This window comes from Dendrobates tinctorius, unplaced genomic scaffold (assembly GCF_039654945.1).
Source record: "Dendrobates tinctorius isolate UK_male_01 unplaced genomic scaffold, ASM3965494v1 ptg000038l, whole genome shotgun sequence".
In the NCBI taxonomy this organism is placed as follows: Eukaryota; Metazoa; Chordata; class Amphibia; order Anura; family Dendrobatidae; genus Dendrobates; species Dendrobates tinctorius.
Genome location: NW_027361706.1, coordinates 24661616 through 24688093, shown reverse-complemented (window position 1 = coordinate 24688093; position 26478 = coordinate 24661616). Strand labels below are relative to the sequence as shown.

General features: G+C 42.6%; 1 protein-coding gene across 1 annotated transcript in view; it reads left to right on the top strand.

The window, feature by feature from the left end:
* LOC141088191 (inter-alpha-trypsin inhibitor heavy chain H3-like) overlaps window positions 1–26478 on the top strand; it is an 83352-nt gene that overhangs the window by 33100 nt on the left and 23774 nt on the right. The window contains exons 9-11 of the mRNA XM_073574115.1: window positions 8166–8198; window positions 15934–15969; window positions 16862–16975. Of these exons, the coding sequence (XP_073430216.1) occupies window positions 8166–8198; window positions 15934–15969; window positions 16862–16975 (183 nt within the window). The remainder of the gene's footprint in view (window positions 1–8165; window positions 8199–15933; window positions 15970–16861; window positions 16976–26478) is intronic.

Below are 26478 nucleotides of genomic sequence, written 5' to 3'. Positions count from 1 at the left end.
ACTTTTTTGGAATGGGTGGTAAGGGATGTTGCAGGCATACAATCTATCATTCATTATCTGGATGATTTTCTTTTTATCGGTCCCCCGGATTCACCGTTGTGTAGGAACGCGTTGGCAGCCATGGTTTGGGTGGCAGAGCACTTTGGGGTGCCGCTGGCATCAGAGAAGACTGAAGGCCCTAAGACCGTTATAAGTTTTTTGGGCATAATCGTCGATTCAGAAAGGATGGAGTGTCGTTTGCCAGAGGACAAGTTGTCGTTGTTGAAACAGGAGGTTGATAGGATTGCGAAGTTGCGGAAAGTGACCCTGAAGGAGTTGCAATCTTTATTGGGGAGATTGAACTTTGCCTGTAGGATCATGCCTATGGGTCGCATTTTTTCTCGTCGCCTGGCTGGTGCGACGGCGGGAGTGAAGGCTCCGCACCATTATGTTTGTTTGACTAAGGAGCATAGGGAGGATTTGATGGTTTGGCAGCGTTTTTTGCGAAATTACAACGGTCGTTGATGCAGGAGGAGACTTTGAGCAATTTTGATTTTGAGATTTATACGGATGCAGCGGGCGGCTTTGGTTACGGCGCCTACTGCAAGGGAAAGTGGAGCGTGGGGCGGTGGCCTCCGGCATGGAAGTTGTTGGGCCTTACAAAAAACTTGGCATTGTTGGAACTGTTTCCTATTGTGGTAGCTGTTTTGGTGTGGGGTCCCATGTTCGCGAATCGGAGAGTGCGTTTTCATTGTGACAATGCAAGTGTAGTGGCAGTGATTAACAGTTTGACTGCCTCTTCTCCCCCTGTGATCAGGTTGGTTAGGGTTTTGGTGCTTCGTTGTTTGGAGTTGAATGCAGGGATTTCCGCAGTGCATGTGCCCGGTGTTACGAACTCAATAGCAGACTCTTTGTCTCGTTTTCTGTGGGGGTGTTTTCGAGAGCTGGCGCCAGGAGCGGATGCCACGAGCGTGGAATGCCCTTCTCATCTGTGGAAGGTGATTATGGAAGAGCGGGAAGACTGATTCGGGAATCGTTATTGCATCAGACATGGTCAGCCTACGAATCTTCGTGGCGAGTATGGCAGAGTTGGATGGCGGAATGGGGCGGGGTTAGTAGCGAGGAGAATAGGATGTTATCGGTATTGCTTTTAATTGGGAGGGCGGCCGACAGCGGTTGGTCCGCTGCTAAGGTAAACAAGTTTGTAGCGGGTTTGGCTTTCGGTTTTAAATTACAGGGAATGACGGATGTGACCAAAACTTTTTTGATAAGACAGGCTTTGAGGGGGTTTCGCAGGGGTAAAAAAGCTTGTGACAGAAGAAGGCCTATTTCGTTTAGTATGTTGGAAAGTTTAGGCAGAGTCCTGGAGGGTATTTGTATTTCTGGATTCAAATTGGCGCTTTTTAGGTTGGCTTTTTCTTTGGCCTTTTTTGGAGCAATGCGCATTGGTGAGGTGGTGTCAGGCAGCAAGGTTTCAGCCGGTGGGGTGCTGGCAGAGGACGTGGAATTTTGGTCGGGGGGCATTGTTTTTTGGATTTGGCGTTCAAAAACTGATCAATTAGGTAAGGGCAGGCGAGTAGTTTTGGGCCGAGTCGAAGGGGCAGTAATGTGCCCACGCAGTTGTTTGAAATCATATTGGGATGTGTGGGCAGGTAGGGCGGGTCCTCTTTTGTGCCATGCGGATGGCACCTATTTGTCTCGCTTCCAGTTCATTGCGGTCTTGAAGAAGGGATTGTTAGAATTGGGCCTTCCCCTGGACAGGTACGGGTCCCATTCTTTTAGGATTGGGGCTGCAACTGAAGCGGACAGTCTAGGCCTGGGGGCGGAGGCGATCAAAGGAATTGGGAGGTGGCAGTCGGATCGCTATTTACTTTATGTTCGACGATAATTGTGGTGGTTATACGTCCAGGACTGTGTTTTCCATAATCTGTTTTTTTTTTTCAGGTGCCGACCCCTTTCTTGCCTGGATATTTGGACACTCGTATGTGTATTGGGGTGCGCTACGGGCTGACGCGAGGCCAGATGGTAGGCAATTGGGCTTTAGGAGGGAGCAGGTTCTGGTCCGTTGGTTGGGTTTCCGAGGTATGGTGTGGAGCAGGGTGCTACCGGAATTAGCCAAGTCCGCACGCCTGGACAGAACCCCCAACGTTATTGTCATACACGCGGGGGGTAACGAATTAGGGGTCAGGCCGGTGAGGGAACTAATTAGGGACATACGTTCCGATTTTTTAAGATTGTGGACGTCTTTCCCGAACGTGGTGACTGTATGGTCGGACGTGGTACCTAGGAAGAGGTGGAGGCAAGTGAGGTCTTTAAAGGGGATTAACCGGGCTAGGGTAAAATTGAATCGGGCAGTGTCGGGGTTTGTGTCTAGAAATGGGGGAATTATCGTTAGGCACTTTGAGTTGGAGGCAGGTGTCGGTAATTTTTGGTTGGACGATGGGGTTCATTTAAATTCTATTGGAGTTGATTTGTGGGCATTGGCAATCCAGGAGGGGATTGAGAGGGCCTTGGTAGTTTTGGGGCACTCACGAGCCTGAGGTGGTCAGGGCTGTTCGTGGTTGGTGGGGGGTGGGGTTCTTGGAGTTGGCGGTGATTGGTCGGGGAAGGAGTTGGAAGTAATATTCCCGACAGTTTTAAAATGGTATGGGGGATCTGGCTTTTTGGTTATGGGCTCTGGATGGGGTTTTTTACCTCTGGAGCTCTGGTGGTTAGTCTCCCGGAACGGGAGTTACGGTGCCCTCGAGCTGGGCTGGACGGCTGAGGGTAACATGGTGGTCGAGTTTTTACATTGGTTTTTGGGCCAAAAAGGTTTTATAGCCAGATCTTTTAGCTCCAAGAACCCTCCCCTCATATTATTTGCATTATGATTAATATTTTTGATGTTTATTGTTAATGTTATTGTTCGTTAATAAAATCGGCCGCTGTGGCAAAAATTATCCAAAGAATTTAAAATTGTAGTGTGTGTTATTTTAGGAGTGGGGGGATACTGGAGGTGGGTAGGTATTGGGGAAAAAAGGGAAAAACTGTAGTCGCCATATGCGGTCATGGTTTTGGCTTACAAATACTGAGGTAAAATACACCAAATACTCAGTGTGTGAATGTGGCCTAAAACTTCGTTTCCACGGTGAGCTTTTGGTGCGTTTGTAATGCTGCAGGATTTCTGCACCATTTCTGCACTTATTATTTAAATTACCGTAGGTTACTTGCCTTTTTTATTGCGGTTTTTTTGTCATGTTTTTGACTCTGCAGCTTTGTCTCTTGTTGCTGTGTCATATTTTAAATAAAGCTGCTATGTTTTATACTTCCTGGTATTTGGCTTTGACAAAACTTCATTGATATACTTAGGAGCAGATTACATGCGTTTGTTTATGCATTTCCACCTCGGAAACGCACTAAAAACCCATGTGCATTTTTTACCTGCAGTTTTCTGCATCTTCTGCGTCTACCAGGAAAATCCGCACAGAAAACTCAGCGTACCCGCAAGAGAAATTGACCTGCTGCGGATTTCAAACCCGCACCGCAGGTCAGTTTACCCTGAGTGAAAAAGAAGCACATAGGGCGCGAGATTTCTATAAATCCCATCCACTTTGCTGGAACTGTAAGACGATGCGTTTTTGACACCGCAAAAATACACAGCGTCAAACACGCACCAAAAGCTCATCGTGGGAACACAGCCCAAATCAACTAAAGCAAAAGAAAACAAAAAAATACATGAAAAACATGTCAAAACACACAAAATACACTGACCCTTTTTTTTTTTTACTTTTTTTTTTTATTATGTGGATCTTTCAGAATGAAAAATCCATATTAAAAAAACTTTAAAGATACCCTTAATTTCTAATAACAAAATCATACTTTTTTTGACAGGTCCATTGTTAACCCCTTATCGACCGCCAATATGCCTTTTAATGGCAGCAGTTAAGGGTACTTATGCCTCAGCGCTGCTTTTTAACGGCGCTGAGAAATAAGTGTATAGCACTCCCCAAAGTCAGAATTTCTCTGGGGTCTCGGCTACCGGGGGTAGCCGAGACCCCAGAAAACATGATTCGGGTTGGTTTTTACCGACCCTAGTGTTGCGAATAACGGCGAATGCAAAAAAGTCTGATTTTCCATTTATTTTCTCTCTCCTCTGATGTGATTGCACATTAGAGGAGAGAGAAATGGGGTCCCCCGATTCCCCCCGGGGTACCTCTGGAGTCCCTGCTTCCCCCCATGAAGTCCCCCTGCCACCAGCGTCTTCTTCCGGGGAAGAAAATGGTGGGCGCATGCGCAGTGCACCTGCCGAGATCTGCCAACCGGCAACAATAGGAAATTTTTCCTATTGGTTCATTTTGATCACTGTGATAAACCCTATCACAGTGACCAAAATAAAGAAAAATAGTAAGTCAAACCCCCTTTTATCACCCCCCTAGTTAGGTAAAAAATAATAAAATCCATTTATCCAATGTATTTATTTCCATTTTTCCACTAGGGTTAGAGTTGGACTAAAGTTAGGGTTTGGCTAAAGTTAGGGTTGAGCTAAAGTTAGGTTTGGGCTACAGATAGGGTTGGGGCTAGGGTTAGGGTTGGGCTAGTTAGGGATGGGCTAAATTTAGGGTTGGGCTAAATTTAGGGTTGGGCTAGGGTTATGGTTGGGGCTAGGCTTAAGATTGGGCTAAAGTAAGGGTTGGGCTAAAGTTAGGGTTGGGCTAAACATAGGGTTGTGGCTAGAGTTAGGGTTGGGCTAAAGTTAGGGATGGGATAGGGTTAGGGTTGTGGTTATGGTTGGGATTATGGTTAGAGTTGCAATTAGGGTTAGGGGTTTGTTGGGGTTAGGTTTGTGGTTAGGGTTATGGTTAGGGTTGGGATTAAGGTTAGAGGTGTGTTGGGGTTGTGGTTAGGGTTATGGTTAAGTTTGGAATAAGGGTTAGGGGTTTATTGGGGTTAGGGTTGGAATTAGAATTGGGGGTTCCACTGTTTAGGTACATCAGGGGGTCTCCAAACGCAACATGGCGCCACTAATGATTCCAGCAAATTTTTCGTTCAAAAAGTCAAACTGTGCTCCCTCCCTTCTGAGTCCTGCCATGCGCCCAAACAGTGGTTTTCTCCCACATACGGGGTATTGGCGTACTCAGGAGAAATTGCACAAGAAATTATGTTGTCCATTTTCTCCTCATACCCTTGTAAAATAAAAAAAATTGGTTCCACAGTAAATTTTTTGTGAAAAAAGTAAAATGTTCATTTTTCCCTTCCACATTGCTTTAGTTCTCGTGAAGGACCTGAAGGGTTAGTAAACTTCTTGAATGTGGTTTTGCGCACCTTGAGGGGTTCAGTTTTTAGAATGGTGTCAGTTTTGGGTATTTTCTGCTATATCGACCCCCCCAAACTCACTTCAAATGTGAGATGGTCCCTAAAAAAAAATGTTTTGTAAATTTTGATGGAAAAATGAGAAATCGCTGGTCAACTTTTAACGTTTATAACATCCTAAGAAAAAAAATTATGTTTCCAAAATTGTGCTGATGTAAAGTTGACATGTGGGAAATGTTATTTATTAACTATTTTGTGTGACACCACTCTCTGATTCAAGAGTACAAAAATTAAAAGTTTGAAAATTGCTAAATTTTCAAATTTTGTGCCAAATTTCCATTTTTTTCTTGAATAAATGCAAGTCATATCGAATAAATTTTACCACTAACATGAAGTAGAATATGTCATGAAAAAACATTCTCAGAATCAGTGGGATACGTTGAAGAGTTCTAGAGCTATAACCTCATAAATTGACAGTGGTCAGAATTGTAAAAAATTGGCCCAGTCATTAAGTACCAAAGTGGCTCTGTCACTAAGGGGTTAATCGAGATTACAAATAGTATAAGAACCATCCTTGGATTAGTACACCATGAGAATACAGAACTCATACTCATATACGTATCAACAAAAAATATTTTGAAACTGGGGCTAAGCGAAATATAGGGACATTGTCTACGTGACAAAGATTTCTTTTGTGGAACTCACTCTTTGTGTTGAACTTGTGAGACGCAAAATCACAAATTTAAAGCAATACGAGCTGGAGAGGAATATTTGGGGTTGTCTGAATATCTGTCTGTGTTATCTATTCCAATAAAGCCCTGCCTAATGTAATGTGATTGCACATTAGAGGAGAGAGAAATGGGGTCCCTGATTCCCCCCCGGGGTACCTCTGGAGTCCCTGCATCCGCCCAATGAAGTCCCCCTGCCACCAGCGTCTTCTTCCGGGGAAGAAAATGGCAGGCGCATGCGCAGTGCACCTGTCGAGATCTGCCAACCGGCAACAATAGGAAATTTTTCCTATTGGTTCATTTTGATCACTGTGATAAACCCTATCACAGTGATCAAAATAAAAAAAATAGTAAGTCAAACCCCCTTTTATCACCCCCTAGTTAGGTAAAAATAATAAAATGAAAAAATGTATTTATTTCCATTTTTCCGTTAGGGTTAGAGTTGGGCTAAATTTAGGGTTGGGCTAAAGTTTGGGTTGGGCTAGGTGTTATGAATGAGTCACCGTAGGAGACAAAAACAGAAATGCTAGCTAAGTCCAGAAAACCAGAGAAGTTGGCAGCTATCGGATTGCAGACCCCTGAACCTATCAACAACAACTAGCAGTAGCCGTGGGGGGTTCCTACGGTGCCCTAGACCCCTTGATCACAGCCGGAGAACTACATAGCCTAAAGACAGAAAGGGAAATCTAAACTGCCCCAGAGCAGACCCCAAAGCAATAGGCAGCCCCCAACATATAATGACGGTGAAGCAAGAAGAAAAAACACTAACACAGATAGAAAGATAGACTGAGCAAATGATGGGGCCCAAGCTAACTAGATAGGACAGGATAGAAAAGCTGCTGTCTGCAATTCATATCGAATAAATTTTACCACTAAGGCTGGTTTCACATTTGCGTTTTTTTTCACGGTATTTTAGCGCTAAATAGCGCATGCGTTTTTTTTTCCTATACTTTGCATGGGATGCGCTTATGTGCGCATACACATGCGTTTGTACGCGTTTTTCCGCGCATGCGTTTTTTTGCGGTATGCGCTCGGGCGCACAAAATGCAACCTGTTGCATTTTTTGGGCGTCCGACTTGCCTCAAAAAAACGCATGCGCGCGCAATGCGTTTTTTTACAGCAAGACACCCATTATAAGTCTATGGTGAGCATATGTGCGCATTGGCATGCTTATGTATGCGTTTTTTTGCACATGCGTTTTTTTTTTTACCATTAGTTTAGACAATGGAATTTAGGGGTTTGGGTTAGAGTTAGGGTTAGTTAAGGGGGTTTAGGGTTAGGGTTATGGTTAGGGTTAGGATCAGGGTCAGGGTTAGGGTTAGGATCAGGGTATGGTTTGGTTAAGGGTTAGGGTCAGGGTCAGGGTTAGGGTTAGGATCAGGGTATGGTTTGGTTAAGGGTTAGGGTTAGGGTTAGGGTCAGGGTCAGGGTTAGGGTCAGGGTTAGGGTTAGGGTCAGGGTTAGGGTTAGGGTTAGTAAAGTCATGGTTTGGGTTAGTGTGAGGGGCCACCTAATGTTTGGAAAAAACGCAAACGCGGTAAAAATGCACTAAAAACGCATACAAACGCATAAAAACGCTGCGTTTTTTTCATGCATGCTCATAAAAATGCTTGAAAAAAACGCAGCAGTTGTATGCTTTTGTATGCGTTTTTTCAATGTGTTTTTTGCGGGAAAAACGCGCTGCAAAAAAAAGCAAGTGTGAAACTAGCCTAACATGAAGTAGAATATGTCATGAAAAAACATTCTCAGAATCAGTGGGATACGTTGAAGAGTTCTAGAGCTATAACCTCATAAAGTGACAGTGGTCAGAATTGTAAAAAATTGGCCCAGTCATTAAGTACCAAAGTGGCTTTGTCACTATGGGGTTAATCGAGATTGCAAATAGTATAAGAACCATCTTTGGATCAGTACACCATGAGAATACAGAACTCATACTCATATACGTATCAACAAAAAATATTTTGAAACTGGGGCTAAGCGAAATATAGGGACATTGTCTAAGTGACAAAGATTTCTTTTGTGGAACTCACTCTTTGTGTTGTGAGACGCAAAATCACAAATTTAAAGCAATACGAGCTGAAGAGGAATATTTGGGGTTGTCTGAATATCTGTCTGTGTTATCTATTCCAATAAAGGCCTGCCTAATGTAATGTTTTTATCTCTTTCCAGGTCAGAGTGCCCATTTCTCATTACCGGCTCCAGGTATGGTGATTTTATTACTATTATAAAAACTATAATTTCTGTATTATAAGATAAATTTAAAGAGAATCTGTCACTTGCCATAAATATGCATTTTTTGAACTTTCCATAACTGCTGCTGTTCTCCTGAACCTGGCGTTATCTTTCTATTGTTCCTGAACCACTCAGGTCTTGAGATATGGTCCTCTCTTTTCTGTGTAGAAATCTAGTCTTATATCCAAGTGGGTGTGGTCCTTAAAAAGATTCCGATAAAAAAGAGTTGGGGGCCAAGCACTCTTAAATAAAAAAGACTCCGGAATGGAGAGGCGCAGGAACAAAGGAAAAACATCACCGGATTCAGGAGAACAGCAACATTTACACCAGGAAAATATATATATATATATATTTATGGTAAGTGACGAGTCCTTGGGCCCTTACAGTTAATGTTCGTACCTGGGCGCACCTGAGCATTTTTAATCCTCAGGCAATTCATAGAATTAAATCCTACAAACAATTCTGTACTAAACAAACCATGGTAAAAAGGTAAATCTTTATTAGAAACTAACAACATACAAGTTATTAATATCAATAGACTAGAAGCAATGGGATGAAACTGAATGGGAGGAGACACAGATTAGATATTAGAAAAAACTTTTTGACAGTTAAAGTGATCAATGAGTGGAACAGGCTGCCACGAGAAGTGGTGAGTTCTCCTTCAATAGAAGTCTTCAAACAGAGGCTGGACAGACATCTGTCTGGGATGATTTAGCGAATTCTGCTTTGAGCAGGGGGTTGGACCAGATGGCCCAGGAGGTCCCTTCCAACTCTACGATTCTATGATTCTATGATCAAGAGATGAAAATTAAATAGTGGGATACCAACAGATAGCACCACAGCAGTTTGCAAGTAGCAAGTAAAGAAATTATTACATGATCTCTAAAAAAAAATAAGGCAGAACAGCTGGTGTAAAATACATACACCAGAACCTTCACACAACCATAGGTTATACATGATCATGTGACAAATAAAAAATAGTGTGTATGGCTCCGGTATCACAAAGTTACATGATGTCGCCTATAGTATACATCATACAGGTGTAACAGGCCAGATTAACCCCCCGCCCAGAATATACCCGGGGTTAAAGTGGTCTAGGCCAGATTATACCCCTCCCGATCAGAATATACCCCAGCTGCTGTAGATCAGATTTTTCACGCTTTTGAGAACCACAAAAACGGGGCCTCAGGCAGCACACAGGGTCCCAGGCAGCACACGAGGGGGCAGAGACCGCAAACGGGGTCCCAGGCAGCACACGGGGGCCGCAGGCCGCTCACAGAGCCACAGGCAGCACAAAGGGGCCCCAGGCAGCACACAGAGGGCAGAGTCAGCGAACAGGGTCCCAGGCAGCACACAGGAGCCCCAGGCAGAGCACAGGGACCCCAGGTAGCACACGGGGCCACAGGCAGCACACAGGGGCCCCAGGCAGCAGACAGGGGCAGAGATGGCGAACCGGGTCTCAGGCAACACACGGGACCCCAGGTAGCACACGGGGCCACAGGCAGCACACAGGGGCCCCAGGCAGCAGACAGGGGCAGAGATGGCGAACCGGGTCTCAGGCAACACACGGGGCCCCAGGCCGCTCACAGAGCCACAGGCAGCACAAAGGGGCCCCAGGCAGCACACAGAGGGCAGAGTCAGCGAACAGGGTCCCAGGCAGCACACAGGAGCCCCAGGCAGAGCACAGGACCCCAGGAAGCGCACAGGGACCCAGGCAGCACACAGGGGCCCCAGGCAGAGCACAAGGCCCCAGGCAGTACACAGGGGCCCTCGACAGCATACAGGGGCCCCAGGCAGAGCACAGGGCCCTAGGCAGTGCACAGGGGCCCCAGGCAGCATACAGGGGCCCCTGGCAGTGCACAGGGGCTCCAGGCAGTGCACAGGGGGGCAGAGACAGCACACAGGGGGCAGAGACAGAGCGCAAGGGGGGAAGAGACAGCGCACAAGGGGGAGACGCTGTCTCTGCCCCCTGTGCGCTGTTTCTTCCCTCCTGTGCACTTTCTGGGACCCCCTGTGCGATGTCTGGTGCTCCGTTCTTGAGTATATCACTCAATCCTGTGCGATTAGGAAAAAACACCTTGTGCACAACTGTGGTGGTGCCGAGGTAGGTTCCGAAACCATATATAGTATAATGAAGACCTGGCACTCAACTTAAATGCTTAAATGGAACAGTTTATTTGTAGTACCAAACAAAACGTTTCGGTCAGTGCAGACCTTCATCAGTTACTACAAGGTGAAGAAAAAATAGAACAAAATAAAACAAATGAACAAACAAACAAACAAAGTGTAACCATAAATAAAGTATATACAAAAATACATTAATAAATAGATTCTGGTCATAATAATATAAATGGAACATTTTATTGCCCTCACACTGCAGTGATATGCATTCTTCAGAGAGGTGAAGCACATAGCCATTCTCTTCCTCTGATGTCACCACCTAGCTCTCACCCATTGGCCCAACCTCCGTGCCTGTCAAGGGCTTTGTCCCGCCTCTTCTTCTCTTATCTCAGCACAACGCTGTCCTCTCTGACAAGCTGTGGAACACAGTGTCCAGGAGGACCAGGCTTGCGCTTTCCCTGCCAGACAGATAAGGAAAAACTTAATTTACTATTACACTATGACATTTTTACTACTGGCAGCACTTAACAATTTACTGCCAGCTAATGGCAGTCTATATTATATTTGCCCTACAGACTTAACTGCGCTCCAGCATCACACTGACATTTGGTATGTATCAGGCTGCAGTGTTACCTCATTTACTAATGAATATAGATTCATTTAACACTATCACTCATCTTCCTTAAGGCTTTACAGGGACATAAAAAAAAAAAGCGCCCTCCAATCTAAGTACAGACAATCTTTGAACACGGTATGTTCTAATCTTCAGCTATTCCTTCTAATCTGACCACTGAATATATTTTTGGTCCCTAACTGAGTTGGATGTTCCATTTATATTATTATGTCCAGAATCTATTTATTAATGTATTTTTGTATATACTTTATTTATGGTTAAACTTTGTTTGTTTGTTCATTTGTTATATTTTGTTCAATTTTTTTTCTTCACCTTGTAGTAACTGATGAAGGTCATCACTGACCGAAACGTTTTGTTTGGTACTACAAATAAACTGTTCCATTTAAGCATTTAAGTTGAGTGCCAGGTTTTCATTATACTATCAATCCTGTGCGATGACTGGGGCCCCTATGTGATGTCTGGGACCCCTGTGTGATTTCTGGGGCCCCTGTGCAATGTGCAATTTCTGGGGCCCCTGTGTGATGGCTGGGGTCCCTCTGCAATGTGCAATGTCTGGGGCCCCTGTGTGATGTCTGGGGCCCCTCCGCAATGTGCAATGTCTGGGGCTCCTGTGCGCTGCCTGGGGCTCCTGTGTGCTGCCTGGGGCCCCTGTGTGATGTCTGGGGCCCCTCCGCAATGTGCAATGTCTGGGGCTCCTGTGTGCTGCCTGGGGCTCCTGTGTGCTGCCTGGGGCTCCTGTGTGCTGCCTGGGGCTCCTGTGTGCTGCCTGGGGCTCCTGTGTGCTGCCTGGGGCCCTGTGTGCTGCCTGGTACCCCGATCGCTGTCTCTGCCCCCTGGCCCAGAGGGGTATAAACTGGCCTAGGCTATTTTATACCCCGGGTATAGTTTAGTCTAGGCCAGAATATACCCGGGTGTAATCTGGCCTAGGCCACTTTAACCCCGGGTATATTCTGGGTGGGGGGTTAATCTGGCCTGTTACACCGAGAACAATATGAAAAACAATAGAGACATATATAGTTACCTCCTGCAGAGTGTGGTCACCTATCACCTATATAGGGAGGCTATGTGGGTTTCATGCTGTATATGAGGGACTATGTGGGGTTTATACTGTTTATAAGAGTTTATGTGGGGGCTCATGCTGTATATAGGAAGCTATGTTGAGTTCATGCTATATATAGGCGGCTGTGTGGGGCTCATGCTGTATATACAGTAGAAGACTATGTAGGGGTTGATACGTTATATACAGGTCTGTGTGTGGGCTCTTACAGTATATAGGGGCTGAATGGAGAATCATAGAATCATACTGTATATACAGTGGGGAAAATAAGTATTTGATACACTGATTTTGTATGTTTTCTCACCTACAAAGAATGGAGAGGTCAGTAATTTTTATCGTAGGTACACTTCAAGTGTGAGAGACAGAATCTAAAAAAATCAAGAAAATCAAATTGTATGATTTTACATAATTAATTTGCATTTTATTGCATGAAATAAGTATTTTTATACAATAGAAAAACAGAAATTAATATTTGGTACAGAAACCTTTGTCCATAGATAGCTCTTTGGTCTTGGCTGTGGTGGGGAGGTTGGATTGTGATTAATTGAGTGTGTGGACAGGTGTTTTTTACACAGATAACGAGTTCAAACAGGGGAAATTAATACAGGTAATGAGTGCAGAGTAGGAGGGCTCTGACAAAGAACTCATGTAGTGTTCGAAACACGTAGCTGCGTTACCGCTCATTGTCTGCGGGATGCTGATTTTATTCTGAGTTTCAATAAATAGCCCTTTGTATCAGCTGGACCTCCTCCTTCTCTTCATCTTCTTAAGGAAAGACTAAAAGGTCTGTGAGAGCCAGAATTCATGCTGGTTGGTCGGTGATCAAATACTTATTTCATACAATAAAATACAATGTAATTATGTAAAAATCATATAATTTTAGGTTTTTTTTTTTATTTTTAGATTCTGTCTTTCACAGTTAAAGTGTACAATAAAAATTACAGACCTCTCCATTCTTTGTAGGTGGGAAAACGTGCAAAATCGGCATTTTATCATACTTATTTTCCCCACTGTAAGAAGCTATGTAGGAGCTCATACTGCATATAGGAGGCTATGTGAGGCACATATTGTATATAGGAGGCTATATGGGGGCTTATACTGAATATAGGAGACTCTGTGGGGTCTCATACTGTATATAGGAAGCTATGTGGGGCTCATACGGTATACAGGGGCTGTGTGTGAGCTCATACGGTATACAGGGGCTGTGTGTGAGCTCATACGGTATACAGGGGCTGTGTGTGAGCTCATACGGTATACAGGGGCTGTGTGTGAGCTCATACGGTATACAGGGGCTGTGTGTGAGCTCATACGGTATACAGGGGCTGTGTGTGAGCTCATACGGTATACAGGGGCTGTGTGTGAGCTCATACGGTATACAGGGGCTGTGTGTGAGCTCATACGGTATACAGGGGCTGTGTGTGAGCTCATACGGTATACAGGGGCTGTGTGTGAGCTCATACGGTATACAGGGGCTGTGTGTGAGCTCATACGGTATACAGGGGCTGTGTGTGAGCTCATACGGTATACAGGGGCTGTGTGTGAGCTCATACGGTATACAGGGGCTGTGTGTGAGCTCATACGGTATACAGGGGCTGTGTGTGAGCTCATACGGTATACAGGGGCTGTGTGTGAGCTCATACGGTATACAGGGGCTGTGTGTGGGTTCATACGGTACATATTAGGATGTCAGCATACTTCATTCTGCTCAATATTAAGTGATACAATTAATATTAATATAAAATAATTATAATTCATATTTATATTGAGCAGAACTAATTTCAGTCTATTGGTCCAGCCTCCACAACAGTCTCTCATGTGGCCCCCTCTGGAAAATTAATTTCCCACCCATGCTTTAGTTAGTAGTGCAGAAAAATCTGCTGCAAATACTCAATGTATGCACTAAAGGCCCCTTTACATTTAGCGATGCACCAGCGATCCGACCCGGTCAGGATCGCTGGTGCATCGCTAAATGATCGCTAGTGAGCTGTCACACAGGCAGACCTCACAGCGATGCAGCAGTGACGCAGCGCACGATACTCACCTTTCACACACAGCGATCCTGACGTCCTCCCGCCCGCCTCCACGCATCGCTCGTCGTCACAGCAGGAAGTCTCAGCAGGAAGCTGACGACGAGAAATGGAGCCGGACATTCTCGCGCGATCAGCGATGGACAGCGGGGGAGCCGGTCGGAGGTAAGTACCACACATAGCGATATCGCTATGTGTAAAACCCCCTTAAGCCTAATTTACAAATTGTGGTTTATTTGCAGTTAGAAGTCAAGCAGCTGCTCCGGTGATACCTGGTATAATTCAGCTTTAGTACATTCACAATACTTTCTGATTTACTAGTGGCAGATATTTATTAAAGATGGTTTGTTCTTACCAATGGATGTCTGATTCTTTAGTACCTGATGTATTTTATATAAAACTTGATATATACAGTATATATATAATTTATTTATTTGCATATTTTTAGACCAATCTGGGTATACACAATGTTCTGATTGCCTTTTTTTTTGAAAAAATATTTTTAAACTTTTTTAATTAACTAATTTTTTTTAGTCCCCTTTGAGGACTTGAACCTGCACTTGTTTAATTGCTTGTACTAAAGTATACTGTATATTGTAATACTCTGGTAGTATAAAGTAAAAATCACAATCTCTTATGAATAACAGCTGTATGCTGGTCTTTATAAGAGTAATAAGAAGGAATATATTTAAGTAAAAAGATGGCAGTACAAAGACCCATGGCCACAATGGTAATCCCTTGGCACTGCTCTATTTGGCTCACCCAGCTCGCAATCATTTAAATGCCTTTGTCAGATATTGACAGGAGCGGCTACATGTTTAAATAGCCATGATAGGAGCAAACAGGCTTGGACTGGCCCTCGGGAAAACCGGAGAATCCACCGATAGGCCCCTGTGAAGGAGTGCTAATGAATAGCGCTATTACACTTGTTTCGCAACTTGCCAAAAAAAGGTATAATCTAATCATTCATTAAATAAGCTAGCCAAGTCAATATTACGTAGAAGCAAAAGTAAATTTGTTTACTAGGGTCAGGTTATTTTTGCATGTAGCTGAACAGTGGGCCCCAAGAATCAGTTACTGGTGAGCCTTTGCCAGCCCAGTCCAACACTCGGAGCAGGCATCAGTCGCTGCTCTTAGGGGCAGGTGCTGAAAGTATATCACAGTTAGCAACCATTGTTTATGGAGTGGGTTAGCATCACAGGTTCAAACCACCAGTAATATACATCACAGGTTAAAGTCACTGAGATTGGAAGTCTTGTAGAATATTACCATTGTGCGGTGCTTAGCACTTACCAAAGTAATCCAAGGAAGCACGCTCAGCGACAGGGCCATGGACCCAAGACTCATTTATGCTCTTGGGGAGTGAGGTTAGACTGTCTGATCCAAAGTCACAAAAGAGCTACTCAAATGTTTGTCTTACCATAAAACAGTCCCATGATAATCACTACATCGCTTTTCAAAAGTGTCTTGAATGGGCATAGGAGCATCAGAACCAGAACATGGTCTAAGGAAGAAGATGGCCTGGTCTGATGAATGGGATTTTCTTTTACAACACTTGGTCAGTCAGGAGTGGGAAGGGGGTTGATAGAAATGGGATTGTTTGACTATTTGGTTCTGAAAATCTGTTGGCCATATCGCAGTGAGGATGTAAATAGGTACACTGGCAAGCCATGCTTTAAACTTACTGCACATTAATTTCAACTGTCATCTGATCGCTGTGGGTACCGGACACACTTCGGATAACTTATTGTAGGGGAATCCTACTCAAAGAAAGTGACTGTCCAGAGTGAAAACTTTACCAAAATGTAGACAATAATTATTACAGTGCGTGTCCTAACATAAGCTGTGTTATATTCTCATTTACAGCTCAAAACACTCCTTCCTATTTTCCAAGAAACTGGGGTAAGAATGCTCAATATAGTAGAAAACCACACCAATACCTGTAATCTGCAATATCTATCAACATGTAACATTTGTGACGTGTTTATGATGGAGAAACATAGTTTACGTTTTATTAGATACCGTCCGTGAATGTATTGTCATCTTTGACATTTATGGTATACCCAAGGATAGCAAGGCCAACTAAACATAAACTTAGCCAGTATTAAGTTAACACATGAAAGCAAACAAGATGACCTAAAAAAGAGACGTTTGAGTGGTAAACGGACAATGAAAAAGACATATAAGTCTAATCCCAGGAGAGAATCAAGAACAATTAAAACAAGTTTCTTACCTGGTCCACAAAAATCATGGTCAAGCTATAGACTTATGTGGATGATAGGACAGGTCCATACCACTTACCAGATGGAAGAAAATAAAGCCAGATAGAAACTAAGGGGCTCTGGATCCCTTTGTGAACGGCTCAGTAGACAGCATGACTGCAAGCGTAGGATGTCTGGGCAACAAGGGAGAACTATTAATGTTCCATTGTTTTAGCCAGCAGTCAAGATTTATATGGTGAAAATATAATGAGTGGGTTACCATGGCATAGTGTTTCAGTTGGTGAAGAAAATCAGGCTGGAATTTTCCTGAAAATATGATCGCGGAAGTCATAAACATGAATCTGGCAGATAACTATGGCAAAGTCATTTTGCCAAATATTGGGTAAAATCTCGGACCTGAAGAACCTTAGGCTTGAGGTTTTTTGTAATGCAGTCTCGCCTCAGAAATGAGTTTAGTTTGGTTTTGATGAACAAAATATATATATATATTCATGGTGGCTATTCAGAATACTGGAATGGGATGGAAGTAATTATGAGCAATAATTCAACTTGTTATATTTTGTGTTTTACAGTTGATTCAGATCCTCATTTTGTAATAAGTGTTCCACGCAAGAATGATGCTTTGTGTTTTAATATTCAAGAGGAGCCTGGAGTGATACTGAATCTTATTGAGGACCGAGAACTAGGTGCTGCTTTATATCATTAAAAGTAGCCCAAACGTGAAATAATGTGCACCTCACTAGCGAGCTCACACTATTATCAAAGCTAAATGATTGTCATGCAGTAGAATTTGTAGTATTCCATTTCAGCTCTGGCAAGTGGTAATTTAATAGTATATTCACCGTCTATCGCATTTCGCTCTAAATATATTGTACCAATTCCAAGTATATACTGTGGCAAGTTCCTTATGAAGAGTGAAATACATAGTTTACACATTTTCTTGTGCACCAGAGACACATTTTTCACTTCTTTTTGACTAGGAGGGTGAGTTTTCATTTGGGATCGACCCAGTTAAAATCTGCACAGTGGTATAATAAGTGGTGTGTCAAATTATAGTCAAACTGACAGCAAAGGTAGCAGCTTCCTGGACTGTAAAGATGTTTGTTGTAGTATAAGCTAAATATCCTGTACAGTATATAGAGAAAATGAAATAAAAAAAATAAGGAAAATATAAGAAAACAGCCAAGTTCACTCACAGTAGATAAGTTCAGAGATAAACAAAGTATGGCTATGGCATTGGCTTCTTGAGAAAACAGGGGATGCTCATTCCAAAAACAAGTTCATTAAAACATACGGTGGTGTATCTGTAACTTGGCGTGGGGCGTGGAGTGAGTTACTGGTACTAGTGCTTCACACTCCATCACGCTACATAAAAATAGGGGTCCTGGCTGGGTGTGTGGACTTTTGCCACAGTGGTGATACGCCCTTGCAGACCGCATGGTGCCTTTGTTTTTGACCAGCCAAGACAAGGTGCTACAGAGTTCAATAAGGGAAGCTATATTAAATATAATATAAATAAATGTATTTTTACTGAACAATAACTTTTGAGGAACTATGCACAGCAGGTAGTAGGTATTCCTCTTCATAGACGTTTCTGTTATGACAAGGAATATTGTCACGCTTCTCCCTCTCTTCCCGTGAGTTACTCTCGCCCTCTGCCTTGTCTAACTTTTCTGCCTCTATGCTTCCCAGCAAACACTAGCGTAACTACCGAGGTAGCAGCCAAAGCGGTTGCTTTTGGGGCCCGGCCCATATAGGGGCCCGGGGCCCCGGCTCTGATCGGCGCTACCCAGTAGAGTGCAATTAAGTACATGAGGCGATTTGCACCAGCTGCTCAAGCGACAGGCAGCAGAGGGCGGCATTATGCGCTCCTCTACCCGCGGCAGCACCTACAATTTAGCCTCTGCACGCTGATGCTGCGGTCGTGCAAGAGGCTGTAATTGATGCGGTCACAGGAGGGAAGTAGTAAGTCAGGGCCCCCTGATCATGTGACCCATGACTCCCCTCCTTTGACCTCATCACAGGTCCTGTGCGCATCATTCCTTGGTTTATGCAGGACTGCTGTCTGTCATTGTGAGTGAGCTACTTGTGTGTGTGAGCTGTGATACATGTGTGTGTGAGCTGGGTGTGTGATACGTGTGAGCTGTGTGTGATACGTGTGAGCTGTGTGTGACACATGTGAGCTGTGTGTGAGCGTGAGATATGTGTGAGGTGTGTGTGTGTGTGCGATACATGTGAGCTGTGTGTGTGATATGTGTGAGCGGTGTGTGTGTGATACGTGTGTGTGATACGTGTGAGCTGTGTGTGATACGTGTGAGCTGTGTGTGATACGTGTGAGCTGTGTGTGATACGTGTGAGCTGTGTGTGATACGTGTGAGCTGTGTGTGATACGTGTGAGCTGTGTGTGTGTGTGTGATACGTGTGAGCTGTGTGTGTGTGATACATGTGAGCTGTGTGTGTGATACGTGTGAGCTGTGTGTGTGATACGTGTGAGCGGTGTGTGTGACACGTGTGAGCGGTGTTTGTGATACGTGTGAGCTGTGTGTGTGTCTGCAATATGTGTGAGCTGTGTGTGTGTGTGATACGTGCGAGCTACTTTTGTGAGCCGTGTGATACGTGTGTGTGTGTGAGCTAAAGCAAAAGTTGGCACAACCTGCCAGTGTTCTACGATTTGGGTGAGGACATTCATTGCATGTGGGCTGGTGAATTTTTTTTGGGCTGGTTTTCGGTCTCAGCCCGGCCCTGTGTAAGGAGCAGAGCCGCGTGTATACGAGATGTACGGAGCGGAGCCGTGTGTGCGAGGTGTAAGGAGCAGAGCCGTGCGTGTGTACGGAGCGGAGTCGTGCGTGTGTACGAGGTGTACAGAGCGGAGCCGTGGGTGTGTACGAGGTGCACGGAGCGGAGCCGCGGGTGTGTACGAGGTGCACGGAGCGGAGCCGCACGTGTACGAGGTGCACGGAGCGGAGCCGCACGTGTACGAGGTGCACGGAGCGGAGCCGCACGTGTACGAGGTGCACGGAGCGGAGCCGCACGTGTACGAGGTGCACGGAGCGGAGCCGCACGTGTACGAGGTGCACGGAGCGGAGCCGCACGTGTACGAGGTGCACGGAGCGGAGCTGTGTGTGTGCGTGGTGTACAGAGTGGAGCTGTGTGTTTATGATGTGTGCAGAGCCATACGTGTACAAGGAGTATGGTGGGAAGCATTCGTACCTCCCAGCGGGACAGTCCCAATTTTGAGAGAGATTCTGTCCCACTGCCCCGCCCGGGAGCTTATTTTTCCCGCAGACACAGGAGTACACGGCGGACCCCCGCAGAGTACTTTAAAATTTGCACGTGATGTTCTACCGGAAGTGATGTGCTAGAAGCTGAACGGAAATTAGGTAATTTCGGGAGGAGATTGTGACGGAACCATGGAGGCACTTCAGGGAATGTTTCAGTTCCATCACCGTGTCCTCCTCCAACAGCGCGGACAGCAGGATCGCCTTGGACTCGGGGTTGCCGGCCATGTAAGTGGATCATGATATGTCCTGCATCGGGAGGCTCAGGTGGGCAATACAGTGGGAACCGGGTTGCTATAGTATCTTTATATAATCTTTCTCTCTCTGTTTCTTCATCACTAGAGTTGAGTGAAACAGGTGGAAAAAATTGAAAAGTCGCCGACTTTCGCCAAAGTCGGGTTTCATAAAACGAAACCCGACCTTAGCATGAGGTCTGCCATGAGGTCGGCGACTTTAGCGCCAAAGTCGCGTTTCAAAAGATGCTTGAGCGCCCTTTTTGCAGCCAATCAGGAAGAACGGACACTGTGGGCAACGTGATGACATAGGCAGCGGTCACCACCATCTTGGAGATGGGCATGCAAGTGATTGGCTTGCTTTGTGGGGCGTCACAGGGGGTATAAAAGGGCGGGGACGCCGACCGCCATGTTACTCATGCTGATCTCAGAATAGGGAGAGCTGCTGCTGATTCTGTAGGGAGAGCGTTAGGCAGGGAAGAATATACCAAAAACTGCTTCTGCTGCTAGCGATTTTGCCTGTACAACACACCAGTCACTGTGCAGTGCAAGGGGAGGCTATATTTTGGTGCATCAGCTCTGTTGGTTATTAGGCAGCCTTTTAAAGCTACCTGGTAGCTGCATTACTGTGTGCCCACTGCTGAGCAAACTGCTGTTTTCAAAGCAATCCAGATTTTATTGTTTTGTCCTTGTGAGTTACTGAGCGTTCATTTTTCCCCACACCGTACAGCGGTGTACGCTCCTCTCTCAGTGTTATCACGGCCACAGTGAAGCTATCAGTGTGTGACTCCGTAAGGATAAGTCGAGGAGTTGTTCCGTTCTTACAGACCTCCACCTTATAGTTTCGTCTGGTTTTCAAATAGTTTAGTATGTTTGCTGTTTGATTACATTCAAAACTATAGAGAGACAGCGTGTGTCAGTCCGTATACTAAAACACGGAGCTTGACAATTTTACATACACTGGAGAGCGGTGTACGTGCACGCTCCTCTCTCAGTACCGTGTAACGGCTGTTATCACGGCCACAGTGAAGCTATTTGTGTGTGACTCTGTAAGGATAAGTCGAGGAGTTGTTCCGTTCTTACAGACCAACACTGTAGGGAAATTCCAGTTCTGCCCAATTCTATATACACCTTGTAGTTTGTCATACACTAGGCAATTTCTGCCGGTCACATTGCGGTGTTAAATAAACAGGGCCTGACTGAATCCCACAGTGTCCTGAAGTGTAGAGACATTCCAATTCTACACAGTCCTCTATACACCCTTCTAACAGCATAGAGAATCTGCCTGTCATATTGCTGTGTTAAATAAACAGGGCCTGACTGAATCCCACAGTGTCCTGAAGTGTAGAGACATTCCAATTCCACACAGTCCTCTATACACCTTTCTAACAGCATAGAGAATCTGCCTGTCATATTGCGGTGTTAAATAAACAGGGCCTGACTGAATCCCACAGTGTCCCCAAGTGTAGAGACATTCCAATTCTACACAGTCCTCTATACACCTTTCTAACAGCATGGAGAATCTGCCTGTCATATTGCGGTGTTAAATAAACAGGGCCTGACTGAATCCTACAGTGTCCTGAAGTGTAGAGACATTCCAATTCTACACAGTCCTCTATACACCTTTCTAACAGCATAGAGAATCTGCCTGTCATATTGCGGTGTTAAATAAACAGGGCCTAACTGAATCCCACAGTGTCCTGAAGTGTAGAGACTAGAGTTGAGCGACTTTTGGTTTTTTAGGGTCGCGTTTCGTTTCGTGAAACCCGACTTTTCCAAAAGTCGGGTCGAGCAAGATCGTCCGATTATAGGGAAAAGTCGGGGTCGTCCCGAAACACGAAACTCAATGTAAGTCAATGGGGAATAAAAGTCGGCAGTGAGAGGAGGACAGGAAACACACCTACAGTGCCCATTTGAATGCCAAAAGCATCAATTCTTCTTACTTAAGCTTGTCAACCTTAATTAACTTCATAATACAAGTTACGCACTGAAAAATGGGGGTTATTTGGCTAAAGTTGTGGGGGGGGGGGGGCTGGCTGCAGGTTTTCATGTGCCCTGGGCGAAAGAGCGCCCCTTTAACACATACCACAACTCATCATGCTCCGATACGGCAGATAAATAGCGGTATAGTACAATGAAAAATACCTCACTTTTTGCATCTCATGACGAGGCCCATCTATTTCTCCATACAGAATCATTGGTCCCATATAATGTTTGAAACAGTATATGATGAGCTCCACATAATGCTACAGTATATGTTGGTCCCCATGGATGAAGCTCCACTGTCTTATGGGCCCAAATAATGCTCCAAACATAATGGGCCCCATTTCTAATGCTCTAGTGTATAATGGGCCCTGTAAATGCTGCTCCAGTGTCTGATGTCCACCTTTCACTAGAAGGTTGAAACAAAAGCGCAATAGGGTCTTATCCGGGTAAAATGTTCAATTACTGAATGTATTAAACTCACCTTCTCAAAGATAAAATAAAGCTTGTATAGTAAGTCAGCCTGCTGCACGTCCAACGGTCCACAGCGGAACCGTACCACAGTTCAATAAGGAATAAATTCTTGGACTTTGAGTGCGCTGCCAGACGGATTCAATAACCACACAAGGTTAAAAAAGTTAACCCTTTAATCCCTACGCGTTTCGAAGCATAACGCTTCTTCTTCAGGGGTTGATACATGACTACAGAGAGCTGTCATCACATTTATACATACAGGATTCAAATTTGGCGCCCTCAGAGACACGAGGAGCGCCGCAAAGGTCAAAGATCAAAGTGATTCAAGCGTCAAGAGTTCATAAAGGTTAAACATTCCCTAATTAAAAATAAATCTTTATTATGTTTTACAGATAAAAGAAAAAGAAGAAAAGAAAAAGGATGATAAAAAATAAATAAAGAAAAACGAGAAAAAAATATATATATGTAAAATGAACCCACGACGTGATGAAAAAGAAAAAAAGGGATCAAAGTCCAGCGAACACACCGCTACACCAGGGAGAGTGTTTGAATTTAAAAGAGAATTTATAATCCGACCATTGGTATGAGTCTCCAAAATAGATATTTATAAAAGTGATAATTAAATACTGAATGTGTATGTATGATTAAAAATACGCTAATGAAATTGATGTGAAAAAAATGAATAAAGATAAAAATAAAAAAATATATAAAAATAAAATGTGTCACTAGTTATTTTATTTCAAATTCCATGAGAAATCCGTGGAGTGAGTTGGTAGACAAAAGGAAAAAAGGAAAAAAGAAAAAAGAAAAAACCACAAATGGAAGAAACCAAGATCGCATACCGCTGAAGAAATGTTAAAAAATATTATATATATTAAAAAGAAGTCACCCAGAACAAGAACTGATTATTATAGAAAATCTGTATGCATGAAAAAAAAATTTTTGAACAGAAAAACGCATAATTAATTTCATTTCAGCAGTCTATTCGAGATGCGAGGTTCCAATAACACGAACCAGACAAACAGAAAAAAATTGTAGGAAACGAAAAAATGCAAAATAATGACCAAAAAACCAAGGGAAAATTAACACCTTAGTTTCCAGAACAATGTCACATTATATGGAATATGAACGAAAACAATACATAAAAAGTAAAAATTACGTCAAAACGCATGCATGAATGGATAAAAATATTATTAGATAAAAATATTATTATTAATATGAAAAAACGTGTAATAGATAAAATTATTTGAAGGATATATACACCCGTATTAGCCATGATAAATGAAAGACTATAGTATGTATAGGTAAGATTAACCCACTAAGTGGGTGTAAAAAATGTGCAAGAAAAAAAAATATATATATATATACATAATATATATATATACATAAAAAAGAGAGAAATTATTTATTATTATAAACATATGAAAAAAATCTATGTGAAGAAAGAAAAAATAACAGAAATGTGTGGAAATTAACCCTTCACCCCCAAATGAAAAAAAGGGGAAAAGACCACGTGTGTGAAACGTGTAGGAGAGGAATACACACCAAAATCACAGTGTGTGAAGAGACATAAAATCAAAAATTAATTGGTATAATGAGAACATATAAAATATATGAAACCTATAAAAATACAATAAAAACTCATAAATATACCTGATTATAAAAGACAATAGGTAGATTAATAAATTAGTGGACATTAGGGATAACAAAGAAAATATCAAAGAAACACTTCAGAAATTTCATTTAACCCATTAGGTTTCAGAGTGTTCAACCTATAAATCCAGAAGATTTCTTTCCTGTTGAGTTGTCCTATCCTATCAGGATGGTTAAAGGGAATCTGCTCGATGGGACTAATTTTTAATCCCTGAGGGTTTTTATCATGTTTTAATGAGAAATGTCTAGACAGACCATGCAAAAGAAAGCCCTTTTTAGACATAATATTAAAAAGGGCTTTCTTTTGCATGGTCTGTCTAGACATTTCTCATTAAAACATGATAAAAACCCTCAGGGATTAAAAATTAGTCCCATCGAGCAGATTCCCTTTAACCATCCTGATAGGATAGGACAACTCAACAGGAAAGAAATCTTCTGGATTTATAGGTTGAACACTCTGAAACCTAATGGGTTAAATGAAATTTCTGAAGTGTTTCTTTGATATTTTCTTTGTTATCCCTAATGTCCACTAATTTATTAATCTACCTATTGTCTTTTATAATCAGGTATATTTATGAGTTTTTATTGTATTTTTATAGGTTTCATATATTTTATATGTTCTCATTATACCAATTAATTTTTGATTTTATGTCTCTTCACACACTGTGATTTTGGTGTGTATTCCTCTCCTACACGTTTCACACACGTGGTCTTTTCCCCTTTTTTTCATTTGGGGGTGAAGGGTTCATTTCCACACATTTCCGTTATTTTTTCTTTCTTCACATAGATTTTTTTCATATGTTTATAATAATAAATAATTTCTCTCTTTTTTATGTATATATATATATTATGTATATATATATATATATTTTTTTCTTGCACATTTTTTACACCCACTTAGTGGGTTAATCTTACCTATACATACTATAGTCTTTCATTTATCATGGCTAATACGGGTGTATATATCCTTCAAATAATTTTATCTATTACACGTTTTTTCATATTAATAATAATAATAATAATATTTTTATCTAATAATATTTTTATCCATTCATGCATGCGTTTTGACGTAATTTTTACTTTTTATGTATTGTTTTCGTTCATATTCCATATAATGTGACATTGTTCTGGAAACTAAGGTGTTAATTTTCCCTTGGTTTTTTGGTCATTATTTTGCATTTTTTCGTTTCCTACAATTTTTTTCTGTTTGTCTGGTTCGTGTTATTGGAACCTCGCATCTCGAATAGACTGCTGAAATGAAATTAATTATGCGTTTTTCTGTTCAAAAAAATTTTTTTCATGCATACAGATTTTCTATAATAATCAGTTCTTGTTCTGGGTGACTTCTTTTTAATATATATAATATTTTTTAACATTTCTTCAGCGGTATGCGATCTTGGTTTCTTCCATTTGTGGTTTTTTCTTTTTTCTTTTTTCCTTTTTTCCTTTTGTCTACCAACTCACGCCACGGATTTCTCATGGAATTTGAAATAAAATAACTAGTGACACATTTTATTTTTATATATTTTTTTATTTTTATCTTTATTCATTTTTTTCACATCAATTTCATTAGCGTATTTTTAATCATACATACACATTCAGTATTTAATTATCACTTTTATAAATATCTATTTTGGAGACTCATACCAATGGTCGGATTATAAATTCTCTTTTAAATTCAAACACTCTCCCTGGTGTAGCGGTGTGTTCGCTGGACTTTGATCCCTTTTTTTCTTTTTCATCACGTCGTGGGTTCATTTTACATAGATATATTTTTTTCTCGTTTTTCTTTATTTATTTTTTATCATCCTTTTTCTTTTCTTCTTTTTCTTTTATCTGTAAAACATAATAAAGATTTATTTTTAATTAGGGAATGTTTAACCTTTATGAACTCTTGACGCTTGAATCACTTTGATCTTTGACCTTTGCGGCGCTCCTCGTGTCTCTGAGGGCGCCAAATTTGAATCCTGTATGTATAAATGTGATGACAGCTCTCTGTAGTCATGTATCAACCCCTGAAGAAGAAGCGTTATGCTTCGAAACGTGTAGGGATTAAAGGGTTAACTTTTTTAACCTTGTGTGGTTATTGAATCCGTCTGGCAGCGCACTCAAAGTCCAAGAATTTATTCCTTATTGAACTGATGTCCACCTTTGGAATGTTCCAGTGTATGGTGGGCCCCATCTATCATTCTCCAGAGTATAGTAATCCCCAAAAATTGCTGTCCCAACATTGAAAACAATCAAATAAGTCTCCTCGCTAGGGAATACCTGTACTTGTCTGGACAGGTGCTGTAGCTTGCTTAACAGCTCGCCAGCCGTTCTCACGCCCAGTATGGATTGCACGTGATTGCACAAAGGTTAGAAAGGGTACCATATCCCTGGATAACATGTATGGATAGCGTACACATTCAAAATATATGTCTCAGGAGGCAGGCTCAGACTGTGTCAGGCCCAGTATGGATTGCACGTGATTGCACAAAGGTTAGAAAGGGTATTGTATCCCTGGATAACATGTATGGATAGCGTACACATTCAAAATATATGTCTCAGGAGGCAGGCTCAGACAGT